Raw genomic sequence first — 15,789 nt, forward strand, 5'->3', positions numbered from 1 at the left:
ACACAGCAAACAAAACTACATTGTTAATGTCCTTAATATCTCACCGTTCTATTCATGTTTGTAGTATCTGAACTTGTGTTCAGTAATCGCCCTTGAAGGATCCCTTACCGGAAAGTGAGTCACTGGGTCAGAAAGTTATTTCCCATTTCAGAAATGTTGAGAAACGCACATGAAACGAACAAGGGAGAGAGAACAGAGGAACTCCACATTATCGCCGTACGGAACTCTTGAAACTTGACAACTAAATGACTGAAGAAACTGCTAAACAGGGTAAAACTATGGATTAATGCCCAAACAGGTAAGACGCTAAACTATTGATCGGTTATTATTATCATCTGCTTTACTTTGCAGTAAGGCTCTCATGTTACTTTATGTATCGGTCATTGATAGTAAGATTTCGTAAGTGTGTAATGAATTCCACATTAAAAACTTCTGTTTTTCCCCTAAAGTCACTGGACCTTGAACTATAAGCAAACAGTGTGTACGATAAACTTGTTCTATAGTACGCTTCTAGTAAGTTCTAAGTAGATTTTAGATACTTTATATGGGCCATTCTACAAAATTGGTCCAAAGTCAGAGTTGGAAACGTATTGAAGAAAACGTGTATTTTTCCAAAAGATTTGTGTGCAAATTGTATTATATCCAAGGTACATTTCTAGTAACTGTGCAGTTGATTTTCATTGTATTTTCAATTTTGGAATATTTGTCCTCTACCAAAACTTGTCACTACCAACACATTAATATATAATTTAATTAAAAGGGTTATTGTTTAATTAGAAGACCTATTAAGAATTTTAATGAAAATTTAAACAATATTTTAAGTGTAATTCATGAGAATTGTTGTCTTTTGAATCCAATGTTAATTTGTAAAAGGCAAAATGTAGATCATATTGATTTCAAAGTTAAGGATTCATTAGTTTGAATATACATTGAACCAAAAACTATCATAACATCTTAGTTGATAATTTAGTATACTTCATTTTTGACAAAACATCCCATGTTTCTGTAGTGACCGTAATGCTTTGGTAACGACCACATCACATTACAGAATTTTAACTCTTTAATACTAAAACACTGCTAAAATATACCAAAATACAAAAAAATTGCATAACTGTACAAAAATTTTGTTTATTTGCCCTAAATATGAGGATTATGTGTTCCCTTTTTATCACCAACAAGGCCCAAAAAAAAAAAAAAACTAAGATTTCACTACCGAAATGCCACCAAATGTTTCGGTAGTGACAATTTTAGATACTTTTAAAGCTAGCTCAAAGATGCTAATCAGCACATGGTTAACTAGCACAGTTTTGAACAGCGGTATACATATAAAAACGAAATATTGCTCGGTAGTGACGTTCCTTAAAGTTACACAGATTTTTCAGACTTTGAACACATTTACCTCAAAATGATGGGGCATGTCTACTTACACCTCGTAGCTTTGAGAGATGGGGACACAGGAATATTTCCTGATCATAAATGTAGGCTTGTAGTTAAAATCAGTCTCAGCCAATAGAATAAAACATACAATGTTTCGGTAGTGACATGAAAAATGCAGAACATTTTTTTTAACAGTTTCATAATTTACAACAATGGAAAAAAAATAAAATACAAAAAATATATCATTTTCATAAGTTGAAATGTAGCGGTTAGGGTTCAGGACAGCCACCTCCCAATTGAAAGTACCCAATAAATTATGATAGATAAATTAAGCTTACTAATATTTTTAAATATTATTGTGGGTTTCAAAAGGATCTTAAAATGTGTTTTTTGGCTGCTGGACAGCAGTTTTACCAAATTCTGTAGAATGGCCCATATATTATATTCTGTGGTTTTAGTCTGACCTAAATTTTAACTTGCATTGCACAACTCTTTATTTTTAGCATCCACAATTGCAAACTTAAAATGCACAATTTAAAGGGATACTTCACCCAAGATAGAGAACATTACCATCATGCACTCACCCTTGTGTTTCTGTCTGTCTTCTACTTCAGCAAAGTGAAAAAGGATAACAGAAGTGTCTTTTTTTTGATGAACCTGTTTTAATCTTTCCCCTTTTTTTCTACAGTGATTTCAGAATGGCAACAAGGCACACATTATCTCTTCTCCTCCTTGGATTATGCATGAGCTCTCAAATTGTGAAATGCACATCAGTGTGTTCAATCGACAGCTCTGTTGTCCTCTGCACAAATAGAGGCCTTCAAGAAGTGCCAGAGCTGCCTATGCATGTAAATAACGTGGATCTGAGTAACAACAGCATCGCTGAACTCCGTGAAACATCCTTTTCTCATGTGGGAGGTCTGCAAGTTCTCATTATGATGCACCAAACACCAGGACTTGTGATCAGAAACAACACATTCCGAAGACTTTCTAATCTAACATCACTTCAGCTAGACTACAACCACCGGCTGCAAATGGATGCAGAAGCATTTAACGGATTATCAAACCTCAAAAACCTCACTCTCACTCAATGCAGTTTAGATGGATCCATTTTGTCTGGTGACATCCTCAAACCTCTGGTGTCTCTTGAGATGCTCATCTTACGTGAAAACAACATTTACAGAATCCAGCCGGCATCGTTCTTTTCAAACATGAAGGGATTCCACGTTCTAGATCTCTCTTACAACAAACTGAACAGCATCTGTGAAGATGACCTCCTCAGTTTTCAGGGTAAACATTTCAAGTTTCTGCAACTGGCTTCTGTGGCTCTGCAAAACATGAAGGAAGACTGGTTAGGATGGGACAAGTGTGGAAACCCATTTAGGAACATGTCTATAACTGTGTTGGACTTATCTGGAAATGGCTTCAATGTTAACAACGCAAAGCGATTTTTTAACGCAATCACTGGTAGCCAAATCCAAAGTCTAATTTTGAGTAACAGTCGCAGCCTAGGCAAATCTTCTGGCAATAATTCAAAAGATCCAGATCGATTTACATTCAAAGATCTTGAGGCGAGTGGTATTAAGACTTTCGATCTATCCAATTCAAATATTTTTGCTCTGACATATTCCGTATTTGGTTATTTGCCAAATCTGGAACAAATTGCATTAGCACAAAATCAGATTAACAAGATTGAAAAGAATGCATTTTTGGGTATGGCAAATTTACTAACCCTAGACCTGTCTAGAAACTTCCTGGGTAGTGTTAATTTTGAAACGTTTCAGAATCTAGAAAAACTTGAGGTACTTGATTTGTCTCATAATCATATATGGATGCTTGGATCTCAGTCGTTTCAAGGACTTCCAAATCTACTCAGCCTAAACCTAACAGGAAATTCTCTCAAATACACACACAGATTTGCAATCCTACCAAATTTAGAGAAGCTCTACTTCGGTGACAACAAAATTGCACACGTGTCTGAATTACCCAACATTGCCACGAACCTCAAAACCCTTTACCTGCACTTTAACCAAATATCTTCCGTGTCCGAACTCTACATAATACTAGAGACGTTTCCTCAAATCGAGGAAATTGTTCTTCGAGGTAACAAGCTCGTTTACTGCCCTCACGACGAGCATAAAGTGCTTTCACAAAACATACAAATCCTTGATCTTGCAAACACAGGTTTGGAAGTTATCTGGTCAGAAGGAACATGTTTAAATGTGTTTACCAACCTTCACCAGTTAGAAGTGCTTTTTCTAAGTTCCAACCTACTTCAGTCGCTTCCCAAAGACGTTTTCAAAGAACTTACTACTTTGCTCTTTTTGGACTTGTCCTTCAACTCTTTGAATTACCTTCCTAATGGTGTTTTTCCTCAAAGTCTTCAATATCTTAATCTTGAATATAACTCTATTTATATAGTAGATCCAAACCTCTTTAGCACCCTCAGCTACCTCAGCCTGAAAGGCAATGGTTTTCATTGTGACTGCAAGCTAAGGGATTTCCAAACGTGGCTAAATCAAACCAACATTAATTTTCTTCACCCCATTGAGGACGTGACATGTGCCAGTCCTGAGGATCAATACATGGTTTCGGTTGTGAGATCCAACATACAATGCAAGGATGAAGAGGATGAGAGGAACGCTGAAAAACTAAGGCTTGTGCTTTTCATTTTCTGTTCCACACTAATCCTATCATTCACTACTGGCATCATAATTTACGTCTGTCGACGTGGCTACATCTTTAAGCTTTACAAAAAACTCGTCGGCAAACTTGTAGATGGAAAGCAACAGGAGCCCAATCCTGATCGATTCTTGTATGACGTGTATCTTTCTTTCAATTCCAGCGATATTAAGTGGGTGGAAAGAGCGCTGTTGAAGAGGCTCGACTCTCAATTCTCAGAGCAGAATGCTCTCCGCTGCTGCTTTGAGGAGCGAGACTTCATTCCCGGGGAGGACCATCTTACAAACATGCGAAATGCTATCCAGAATAGTCACAAAACTCTTTGTGTTGTGTCTGAACGTTTTCTGAAGGATGGCTGGTGCTTAGAAACCTTCAACCTGGCTCAGTGCAGAATGCTAGTGGAACTTAAAGACATTTTGTTGGTGCTGGTTGTAGGAAACATACCGCAGTACAGGTTACTGAAGTACGAACAACTGAGATCCTACATTGAGAACAGGAGATACCTTCTGTGGCCTGATGACAACCAGGACTTGGAGTGGTTTTATGACCAACTTCTGCATAAAATAAGAAAAAACACCAAGGTTAAGCAAACAAATGTTAAAGACAAGGAGTTCGAAAACAATCCTAAAGCAGCAAATGTTCTTGCAGACACAGCAGTGTAACTGTGAAGGACTTTGCATGGACATACCTTTCATTTGAAGTTCTCATCCATCCAAAGTGCATTAAGCTTGACACCATACTGAACTGTATAGTTATAAAAGTTTATTTTGTGTTATCCAAAATGTGCAGTAGCATGAACTTCTCGGTCAGTTGGTGTAATGGAACTGTGACATTACAGAAACATTAACACTGTAGTTGCTTTACATAATGTTTCACATATGTGACTCTGGTCCACAAAACCAGTCTTAAGTAGCACGGGTATATTTGTAGCAATAGCTAACAATACATTTCCTACCGTAAATATATCAAAACTTTATTTTTGATCAGTAATATGCATTGCCTAGAACCTCATTTGGACAACTTTAAAGGCTTCTCAAGATTTAGATTTTTTTGCACCCTCAGATTCCTCGCCAAATATTGTCCTATCCAAACGTAACATACATCAGTGGAAAGCTTATTTAAATTTTGGAAAAAAATTACCTTTATGACTGGTTTTGTGGTCCAGGGTCGCATATTTTGTAAATAGTACATCTTTTTATTTTTTATTTTCATACTGTTTCAGTATTTGGCACATAACGTTGAATAAATCATACTGTTTTACAATTCACATGTGTCCAAATATCTGTAGGACACTACTTGGTTTTTAAATAAAATGTGACTTTTAAAGAATGTACTACATTGTAAAATTATGCTTTGTTTGTTAAACCTTGGCAAACACCAGATGGTTACACCTAAAATGTTGGATACAATATAGTACAAATTATTTTAAATTCATCAAATTGTTGATTACTAATATTATTACACCAGATAGCAGCCGCCGTTATTGCTACACCCAATATTAAATAACAAATAACAGAAAATTTGTGACTATGATTAGTTAATAAATAAATTTCTGGTGAGAAATACACAGTATATGTCAAGAACACATTTGCACGCTTAAAACCATACTCAATTTTGCAAGTATTTGACAGAAACATTTTCTTTTGTGTAAAGTCACATAAACTGACTCAATTTCCCTGAAGTCCCAAGGCTAATGTAAATGTTTGCACACTGCAGGAGGAGGGTGGTTTTATCTAAGAACGACTTTGAAAACAAAGCACAATGAGTCTTTCGATTCACCATCACAGAAACTACTGAAGTTTACTTGTGAAGTATTACAAACTTTATAGGCGAAACATTCAAATCAGCATCAACAAAAAAAGTGCATGACTCGAATACATACACAACACACATAAAATATATATACAAGTTCATATGAAATGTGCAGGAAAATAATTCTGATTATGCTTTTCTGTTCCCAGGAAAAAGTGATGGCCTGTGGCCAGACATTAAAAAAATAATCTAAAACAGACGTCGCACAAATACCAGCCAGTGGGTCAAAATGGGTCAAAAAGTTTTCCTTGACATCATGTCAGGATTCCCATGCACATAATGTCAAGAAACTCTTTCCTGTGCTCAATCTTAATATGGCAATATGTTCTGATATCTCAAGCTAACGCTCTCATTTTAAATGTTAGCATAAACTCTCAGATGAGGCTTTTGAGTTAATGGCAATAGTAGGCACGCTGGTTTTTGGCTTGTGAAACTCTACAGAATTGCACTTCGCTTTGACACTCTTTTTAAAACAGTTAAATTTTTTGGGAGAAACAGGCGCTGTCCTTTCATTGTCTTTGTCACTCAGATTGCATTTGACACTCTCTTCCGGTATAACTGGAATCGCCTCGCGAATCTCACGACTGTCCTGCAGCATAACACAAGTGCCATTGGCTTTTGATTTTATACGGTTCCATGGTATTTTTTGAGGGGTCTGGGAATTTAATGCTAGGTCCCCTGTTTTCTGTGTATCGTGATTAACAGTACAGACTCGAGTTGTGTCAGGCACAGCGCAGCGCTGAATCTCTGGAAACTGAATGTGTGCTGGAAAGTTCTGGCTCTCCGTTAGAGACGAATTGGGGCCACATGCACTGATGTGGGACTCGTCGTGCACTGCAGTATCGGACAACAGTGCCTGATGTAAAAGGTGCACTGCGTGCATGCTGTAGCCTCCAGGGAAACATCTATGAGGGCCTGGCATTGATGTTTGGCTCGGTGAGCAATGTTGGAAATGGCCACAGTTCATATAATCAGGAGTGTGTGTCGTATCCCGTGAGGACTGAAGGTTATGCCCCACAGGTAAGTGATTGGCCTGTTTAGCGGGGCATTGGGTTTCTCTAGATTGGCTGCAAGGATGGTAAGGAGTCCTTTGTTGCTCCCTCATATACTGATGCATGGAGTTCTCACAGGTGCACCTTGTAGTGTACGCGTACTGATGAAGATGTGAAAGTTCTGTGCCTGGTAAGCCATTCTCAATCTCAGGGCTTGGTTCTCTTGGGTCGGTTGCATGATGAGAAGTGACGCCGTTGTGCAACGGCGTACACGCTTCCTGATCCCCATCAGAGGCCTTTTCCTCATTTCTGACATTCAACGCCAAGGGCTCAAGCTCATAGTGTTCATGTCGACCCTCACTTCTTGCACTATTTATCTGGTACTTGGGCGAGTAGCAAGCACCGAGTTTACCTTGGTTCAGACTAGATTGGTTTTCAGACGTGTGCTCTGAAAAGGCATAGCACTGGAGTTTCTTTGGCAAAGGAATCTGTCCACAGGTGCCCTGAGGTCCCAAACAGCGACACATGCATTGAAAAAAAAACGTAGCAAAGGCCCAACTAACGCACATGATTAGCATTAAAAACGTGCCCAGTTGGGTGTAGGCCAAAACTGTGGATGGCATCATCATCGCACCGGCTACGAAGGTTGTGAGCGCTGCCATCGCTATAGCCGAGCCCATTCTGCTCAAGGAGAAAATCACCTTCCCTTCCCTGTCTGGTTCTGGGGCGAGGCGGTACGCCACTCCATAATGGACAGCAAAGTCCACAGAGAGGCCTACGGCAACTGAGATGGTCACTGATTCAAGTACATTCAGTTCCCAACCCAAGAGCACCAGTGATCCAACTGTGACAAATATGGTTCCGGCGATGGATATGATGGCGTAGAGGCTGATAATGATATTCCAGGTGGTCAGGAGCATAACACTGAAGGCCACCACCACCGACAGTGCCATAGCGATGAGAGTCCCATCGGAAAGGCTGTCCTGCAAGTCGTAGAACTCCAGATTGCTTACAAACCATCCGTAGCTTAGTCCTTCAGGAGCATCCCTCAGCTCCTCCTCAATCCAAGCATCAACTTCTTTGTAAAACTGATGCATCTTCTCGTATGCCAGAGTGAAATGATAGGTACTTTGAAACTCGAGGACAATTGCTCGAATTGTGTCGTTGATGTCAAACCTCGGCCCTGGAGTCTTGCTATCAAGGTGGTAGATGGTGCTTCGGTCAAGCTCCATAATTGCACGTTTGATGCACAACTCAAAGACATCTTGTCGGTATGGGAACGTGGATTGACTACAACAGGGATAGACGGAAGCTTCGTCACAGTCTTGGTTTTCCATCCACTGCTTGAAGGTCTCCATGAAGCAGCTTGTGAAGTCTTGCTCCTCAGACTGAAACACAAAGCTCTGGTTTCTAAGCTTCTGGCAGAAGTTGAGAATCCATACCTGACTTGCAGGACTCGCAATGTTGAAGGTTGTGTCAAGCGTAAGCTTGCCCTTATTTTTAGGGTTCAGCGGATCTCCACTGTCAACTGGAGTAACTCCCCAAATGATTGTGATTGGCATGTGGAGGTCTTCCCCGTGGTTGACCCGTTCAAACATAAAGAGTTTTTTGTATTCTGCATCGTAGCGCTCGAAGGGATGGGAAGAGCGGAAAACCTGAAACTCCGACAGCTCCAGAGATGGCAGTTTCATCTTAGGATTCACGCAAACAACGTAGGCACCACCCACCGTCAATGCCAAGAACCACAAGAGCCACAAGTAACGCAACTTGATCACGATGCAAGGCAAAACCTTCTCAAAGAATATCCGAGAGGCCTCTGAAATGCTAAAAAGACACTTGTTGACCATCTGGCACAGGTTTGTCCAAAACGTCGTAGTGCCTTGCGTCTGGTGGTGTTGTCCCCGAGAACATGTGAAGAGGTTCACCAGGTATCGTTCATGTAGGACCACCACAGCTGGCAACCAGGTGACCATCAGTATGTAGTTAACAAGGATAGCAGTACCAGCGTACACACCAAAGCATCGGATGGCAGTGATGTTGCTCACGTAGTTGGCGTAGAAGGCAGCAGCCGTGGTGAAGCTGGTGACAAACATTGAGAGCGCAGCGTGCTGAAGCGTGACGCTGACCGTTTCAGAGAGTTCAGAATTGGGTTTGTCAAACTTTGTGTAGTTCCAGACGTCGCAGAGCACGAAGGCATCGTCAGCGCCAATTCCAACCAGTATGATGAGCGCGGTGAGGTTCATGAAGGGGAAGAAATCAAAGTCGAAGACCACACGGTACAGGAAGTACGAGACGATCAGTGAGCTGATGATGGCAAACATAGTCATGAGGGTGATGAACATCGATCTCGTGTAGATGCACATGACCACCAACACGATGACGATAGCTATGGCTGGATACATGGTATCCGTCAGAAGGTAGTCCTGAAATAAGTTGTGTTTGATGCCAAATTCTATTCCTGTGATGGTCGTGATCCCGTCCGAGGAGTTCCAGTTCTCAAAGTTGTCTAAGTAAATGTTCATCATTGTTTCTCCTTTCTCCGTTGGAGAGAAGAGCATGCTGTATTTGAGGTTAGGTGGAAGGTAGTCCATGTTCTTTGGATTCAGAAAGTCTTTGTCCACCAAAAAGTGAAAAATCTGATACACAGCGTTGTATTTTGTACACTTCCGTGGGACGTTGCCACACTTGAGGTCCTTCTTACGAGTCGTCATGTCCCAGCACTCAGGACCAAGAGTGCCGTTGTGGTAATACTTTGCACAGGAGCGCAGGATCTTCAGGGTGTGGGAAACATCCCGCTCTGTGATCTTTTGGCAGGAGGACTTGTTAGTAAGGACGGCTATGTAGTTCCCAAGCGTCCAGCTGGGACAGCATGAGGCAGCAGTGGTGCGCTGACACAGATCCAAGTATTGGGGATGAGAGCGAACCTGAAAGACCAGACATGAGAAACACTAGTGAAACACTAATTTCCAGCATCTGCAAATGGTATAATCAATATATGCAATGCAAAGCAATGCTACATACCCGTGTATTGTCAAAATTGCACATGGATTTTATTGCCTGTATATTCCATAAGTTCTTTCCCTCTGCAGACGCAAATACAAGTCGGGAATAGCTGTCACCTGTGAAGAGACAATGTTTGGTTGTTAAACACTGAAAGGTACAAAAGCTGCTACTGGTGTGGCACTGCTTTGAAAGGTACAAATGTGACACTGGACCACAAAACCAGTCATAAGGGTCAGTTTTTTGAAATTGGGATTTATGCATCATCTGAAAGTTAAATAAATAATCTTTTCAACTGATGTATGGTTTGTTAGGATAGGACAATATTTGGGTGCAAAAAAAATCTAAATATTGAGAAAATTGTCCAAATGAAGTTTTTAGCAATGCATATTACTAATCAAAAGTTTTGATATATTTACGGTAGGAAATTTACCAAATATCTTCATGGAACATGATTTTTACTTAATATCCTAATGATTTTTGGCATAAAAGAAAAATTTATCATTTTGACCCATACAATGTATTTTTGGCTATTGCTACAAATATACCCATGCTACTTAGAATTGATTTTTGGTACCATAAGGTATTAAAATGTACATTTTAGGTACTAATGTGACCTTTTTTCCCCCTTTAGGATAAATAATCAATTTAACAAATTTATATCTTCTGAAAAGCATACTGCCCCAGTGGCAACTTTTGTACCTTTTTTCTAGGAGTGAAATGAAAGCCAGTTGCCTTTCTAAATGCACCACTAGGTGGCAGATTTGATTAATGTCTTTAAAGTGAAATTAAAAGAAACTTATACTTTAATTTAGCAAGGACACATTAAATTGATCAAATGTTACTGTTCAGCACAGGAATAAAATTACATTTTAAAATATCTCTTAAAATTAAATTCTTTTTATTTGTAATACTCTTTTACAAAATGATCAAATGTATTATAAAATAATGTAAAAAAACAAAACAAAATAAAGACCCCAAACTTTTGAATAACATTGATGCTACTTTTAATACAGATATATATTTAATACATATACACTACCAGGCAAAAGTTTTGGGACATAGAGATTTTTGATGTTTTTAATCAAGTCTATTATGACAAAAACAGTAAATTTTGAAATATTTTTACTATTTAAAATAATAGTTTTCTATTTGAATATATTTTAAAATGTAATTTATTCCTGTGATTTCAAAGCTGAATTTTCAGTATCATTACTCCAGCCTTTAGTGTCACATGATCCTTCAGAAATCATTCTAATATGCTGATTTGCTGCTCAAAAAACATTCATCATTATGTTGAAAACAGCCGAGTAATTTTTTTTTCAGGTTTCTTTGATAGAAAGAATAGAAAGTTCATATAAGAACAGTATTTATCTGAAATAGAAATCTTTGGTAACGTTACAAATGTTTTTATCACCACTTTTGATCAATTTAAAGCATCCTTGCTAAATAAAACTATTAATTTCTATAATTTTTTCCCCCCAAAAAATAAAAGACTGACTCCAAGCTTTTGAATGGTATATTGTATAATGTTACAAATCTTTTTATTTCAGATATTCAAATAGAAAACAGTTATTTCAAACAGTAAAAATATTTCACAATATCACTGCTTTTGCTGTATTTTAGGTCAAACGACGTTTGTTGAGCAAAAAAGTCATTAAAAACCTTACTGTCCAAAAACTTTTGACTGGTACTGTATTTATTTAGTATGGTTTTGGAGGTTTTACGAGAGTGAGAATGAGAAAGTGCAAAAGCAAATTAGTTAAAACTCACCTGGCACATCACAGAAGAAACTGTCTTTACTGAAATCCCACTCCGCTTGTCTTTTCTTTCGATCATAGTGATCCTTGGACCACCTGTCATCTTGGTGACTGAAATCAGGAAAGAATTTGCAACTTAAATCAATGCATTTAACACTTCTGGTTAAAAAGCTAAAAACAAAGCCTCAAAACCCAGTCAGCCAAAACCATAATCTACCGGTTCACGACATGCAGTCTGATTCTTGTCAGATTTAGACAGCTTTACGGAAACAAAAATCCGCCCTAATTATTAATTCCAGAGCACGCCGCAGCATACAATTTCAGGCTCTACTCACATTGTTGCCATTAGAGATCTGCGATTGAAATGACCGTTATCATTATTACTGACAGAGGGCAGGACTGCCGCTGACAGCACATCCTGTTCCACAGACAGGAAGTGTCTTTAATCAGAGGGAAGACGCCTATGCACATGCTGAGACGGAGCCGTGCCATACAGACGCTCTTTCTCTTTCAGACCGCTTCTGTCATGATGTGTAATCCAGCTTACAATGATCCGGATCAGACGAGTCATGACACAGCCAACACAGATCGCATTACTAATCACCGCTATTATTCAGGAGCAAAAAAACATAAAAAGTGGGACCAAATGTATCTTCAATAAACTGTCTGCCAAAAATATACTGATTTTTTATTTTGTTGCATGTTTGTCACACTTCAGATCATCAAACAAATTTAAATATTATTCAAAGATAACACAAATAAACACAACATGCAGTTTTTAAATGAAGGGTTTTTTTTTTTATGAATGGAAAAAAATCCAAACCCACATAGCCCTGTGTGGAAAAAGTGTGCCTGACAAAGTGAAGTAGACCAAAAGATCCTCAAAAGCTACACATCATGTTGAGATCCAAAGAAATTCAGGAACAAATGAGAAAGAAAGTAATTGAGATCTATCAGTCTGGAAAAGGTTATAAAGCCATTTCTAAAGGTTTGGGACTCCAGCGAGCCACAGTGAGAGCCATTGTCCACAAATGGCGAAAATATGGAACAGTGGTGAACCTTCCAAGTGGCCAGCCGACCAAAATTACCCCAAGAGCACAGCGATGACTCATCCAAGAGGTCACAAAAGAGCCCACAACAACATCTAAAGAACTGCAGGCCTCTCAGTTAAGGTCAGTGTTCATGACTCCACCATAAGAAAGAGACTGGGCAAAAATGGCCTGCATGGCAGAGTTCCAAGACGAAAACCGCTGCTGAGCAAAAAGAACATAAAGGCTCGTCTCAGTTTTGCCAGAACACATCTTGATGATCCCCAAGACTTTTGGGAAAACTGTGGACTGACGAAACAATAGTTGAACTTTTTGGAAGGTGTGTGTCCCATTACATCTGGCCTAAAAGTAACACAGCATTTCATCATAGCAACAGTAAAAGCTGGTGGTGGTAGTGTGATGGTCTGGGGCTGTTTTGCTGCTTCTGGTCCTGGAAGACTTGCTGTGATAAATGGAACCATGAATTCTGCTGTCTACCAAAAAATCCTGAAGGACAATGTCCGGCCATCTGTTGGTGACCTCAAGCTGAAGCGAACTTGGGTTCTGCAGCAGGACAATGATCCAAAACACACCAGCAAATCCACCTCTGAATGGCTGAAGAAAAACAAAATGAAGACTTTGAAGTGGCCTAGTCAAAGTCCTGACCTGAATCCTATTGAGATGCTGTGGCATGACCTTAACAAGGTGGTTCATGCTCGAAAACCCTCCAATGTGGCTGAATTACAACAGTTCTGCCAAGATGAGTGGGCCAAAATTCCTGCACAGCGCTGTAACAGACTCAAACACTTAATTGCAGTTGTTGCTGCTAAGGGTGGCCCAAGCAGTTATTAAGTTTAGGGGGCAAACACTTTTTCACACAGGGCCATGTGGGTTTGGATTTTGTTTTTCCTTCATAATAAAAAACTTCATTCAAAAACTGCATGTTTTGTTTACTTGTGTTATCTTTGATTAATATTTAAATTTGTTTGATGATCTGAAAAATCAAAGTGTGACAGACATGCAAAACAATAAAAAATCAGGAAGGGGGCCAACACCTTTTTACACCACTGTATTGACTTACATTGCAACTAAAATCAGCCTCATGTCTAATGTGCTGTTCATTTTGCAATGTGCATTTAAGATGCATATTTGCAAATAAATTATAAATGGGTCACATTCCCTACTGCAAACCCAAAATCCCATAGACGCACCAATTTTGACCAATCCTGGCCTGAGTAGTGTAGTGTAGTGCTGTTCTGGATGAATATGAACAGGAAAGTGTGGTTATCAGATAAGAAGTGGACTTTGTTACCTTTTGGCCTGCTCATCTGCGTATTTGAAGGGGTAGTTGGCCAGCGTCGCCTTGTAGCCAGTGTTTTTCACCATGTTGTTCCATGTTACAAGTCTCTGGCCTATCGCAGTGCCTCTTGGTTCAAATCCCTAATAAGAAAAATTACAACAATGCTTCACTTGAACTGCCCATTTAGAATTTGGTTTAGTTAATAAATTTGCTGAAAAAAAAAGTAAAAAAAAAACTGACATGTTTTTGGACAGAATATGGTAATTATTCGGTATCACATGGCACTGTAATTTATTAGGTTGGCTTGAGAAAAGGCTTTTTATTATTATTCATCTTAGACTAACTTTCTGAAAACTACTCCTCCCAAAGCTATCAAGCTAGAACCACCAAACTCAGCCCAGCTCTTCAGACTGATCTCACTTTATGTGCTGCAACTTTTCAGACAGATCTGACTTACAGTTTTCATAAAATTGAAGATTAAAAATCATAAAAATCCCATAGACTTCCATTGACGGAATGTTCAAATGAGCCAACACTATTCAAACTCCAACTGTCAAAATTCAAATTTAAACTCTCAGAATCCCTTGAGACTCAATGAAGCTTCCCTTCCCCCCATTCAATCTAATAGTTCTAATCTATTGAACTATCTAGCCTAGCACTTGCTAATCATGCTTGTAACATGTTAATCATGCTAACAACATGCTAGTAGCTTGTTAATCATGCTAGAAACATGCTAGTAACTTGTCAGTCATGCTAGGAACATGTTAGCAACTTGTCAGTCATGCTAATGTCATGCTAGTAACTTGCTAATCATGCTAGGAACATGTTAGCAACTTGTCAGTCATGCTAATGTCATGTTAGTAACTTGCCAATCATGCTAGAAACATGTTTTTTATGCTAGAAACATGTTAACGTGCTAATTATGCTAGAAACATGTTAGTAACTTGTCAGTCATGCTAACGCCATGTTAGTAACTTGCTAATCATGCTGAAAACATGTTTGTTTATGTTAGAAACATGTTAGTAACTTGTCAGTCATGGTAATGACATGTAAATAATGTGCTAATCATGCTAGAGACATGTTAGCAACTTGCTAATCATGCTAGAAACATGCTAGTAACTTGTCAGTCATGCTAATGTCATGTCAGCAACTTGCTAATCATGCTAGAAACATGCTAGTCAGGCTAGAAACATGTTGGAAACATGCAAATCATTCTACAAGCTAGAAACATGCTGGGAACATGCTAACAACCTGCTAATCAAGTCAGAAACAAGCTAGCAACTTACTAATGATAGAAACATGTTAAAAATGTGCTAGCAACTTGTTAATAATGCTAGAAACATGCTAGCAGCTTGCTAATCATGTTACAAACATTATAATGCCATGCTAGTAACTTGCTAATCATGTTAGAAAAATGCTAATAACTTGTTAATTGTGTTAGAAACATGTTAGCAACTTGCTAATTGCATGCTAGTAAATGCAAGTAACTTGCTAATCATGCTAGAAACATACTAAACATGCTAGAAAATTGTTAGAATCATGGTAACTAATTCTAATCATGCTAGCATTATGCTAATCATCTAATCTATCTATATAAAGATCAAAACTTCAAGCTTTTACAGCTGCTTTACACTTTCAAGCTAGGCTTTCTCAAACCAAACTTTTTATCTAGTTACAACCTGATGCATAAAAAAAAGTCTGAAAATGTCAATATCCTTTTAAGAAGCTCACCTGCAGTGGGTTTGAGAAGTCAGGCAGGTCGGGCACGAGGATACCGACCAGTGCACAAACCACGATGAGAACGGTACACACCCCCAACACCACCACTGGCCAATCAG

At 38.8% G+C, this 15,789-nt stretch overlaps 2 protein-coding genes across 2 annotated transcripts; one reads left to right on the forward strand and one right to left on the reverse strand.

Annotated features, from left to right (window-relative positions):
- The first annotated feature begins 16 nt into the window (after window positions 1–16).
- tlr5a (toll-like receptor 5a) lies at window positions 17–4,771 on the forward strand. The gene is made up of 2 exons (XM_073852939.1): window positions 17–298; window positions 2,066–4,771. Exon 2 carries the CDS (start codon window positions 2,076–2,078, stop codon window positions 4,719–4,721), a length of 2,646 nt encoding a protein of 881 aa, XP_073709040.1. The 5' UTR covers window positions 17–298; window positions 2,066–2,075; the 3' UTR covers window positions 4,722–4,771.
- Window positions 4,772–5,833: 1,062 nt separating this feature from the next.
- disp1 (dispatched homolog 1 (Drosophila)) lies at window positions 5,834–15,783 on the reverse strand. The gene is made up of 5 exons (XM_073852938.1): window positions 15,683–15,783; window positions 13,964–14,091; window positions 11,637–11,734; window positions 9,885–9,982; window positions 5,834–9,787 (listed from the first exon to the last, which is right to left on the reverse strand). Exons 2-5 carry the CDS (start codon window positions 14,035–14,037, stop codon window positions 6,233–6,235), a joined length of 3,825 nt encoding a protein of 1,274 aa, XP_073709039.1. The 5' UTR covers window positions 14,038–14,091; window positions 15,683–15,783; the 3' UTR covers window positions 5,834–6,232.
- Between the last annotated feature and the right edge of the window lie 6 nt (window positions 15,784–15,789).

Source organism: Garra rufa, chromosome 13 (assembly GCF_049309525.1).
Source record: "Garra rufa chromosome 13, GarRuf1.0, whole genome shotgun sequence".
NCBI classification, from domain to species: domain Eukaryota; kingdom Metazoa; phylum Chordata; class Actinopteri; order Cypriniformes; family Cyprinidae; genus Garra; species Garra rufa.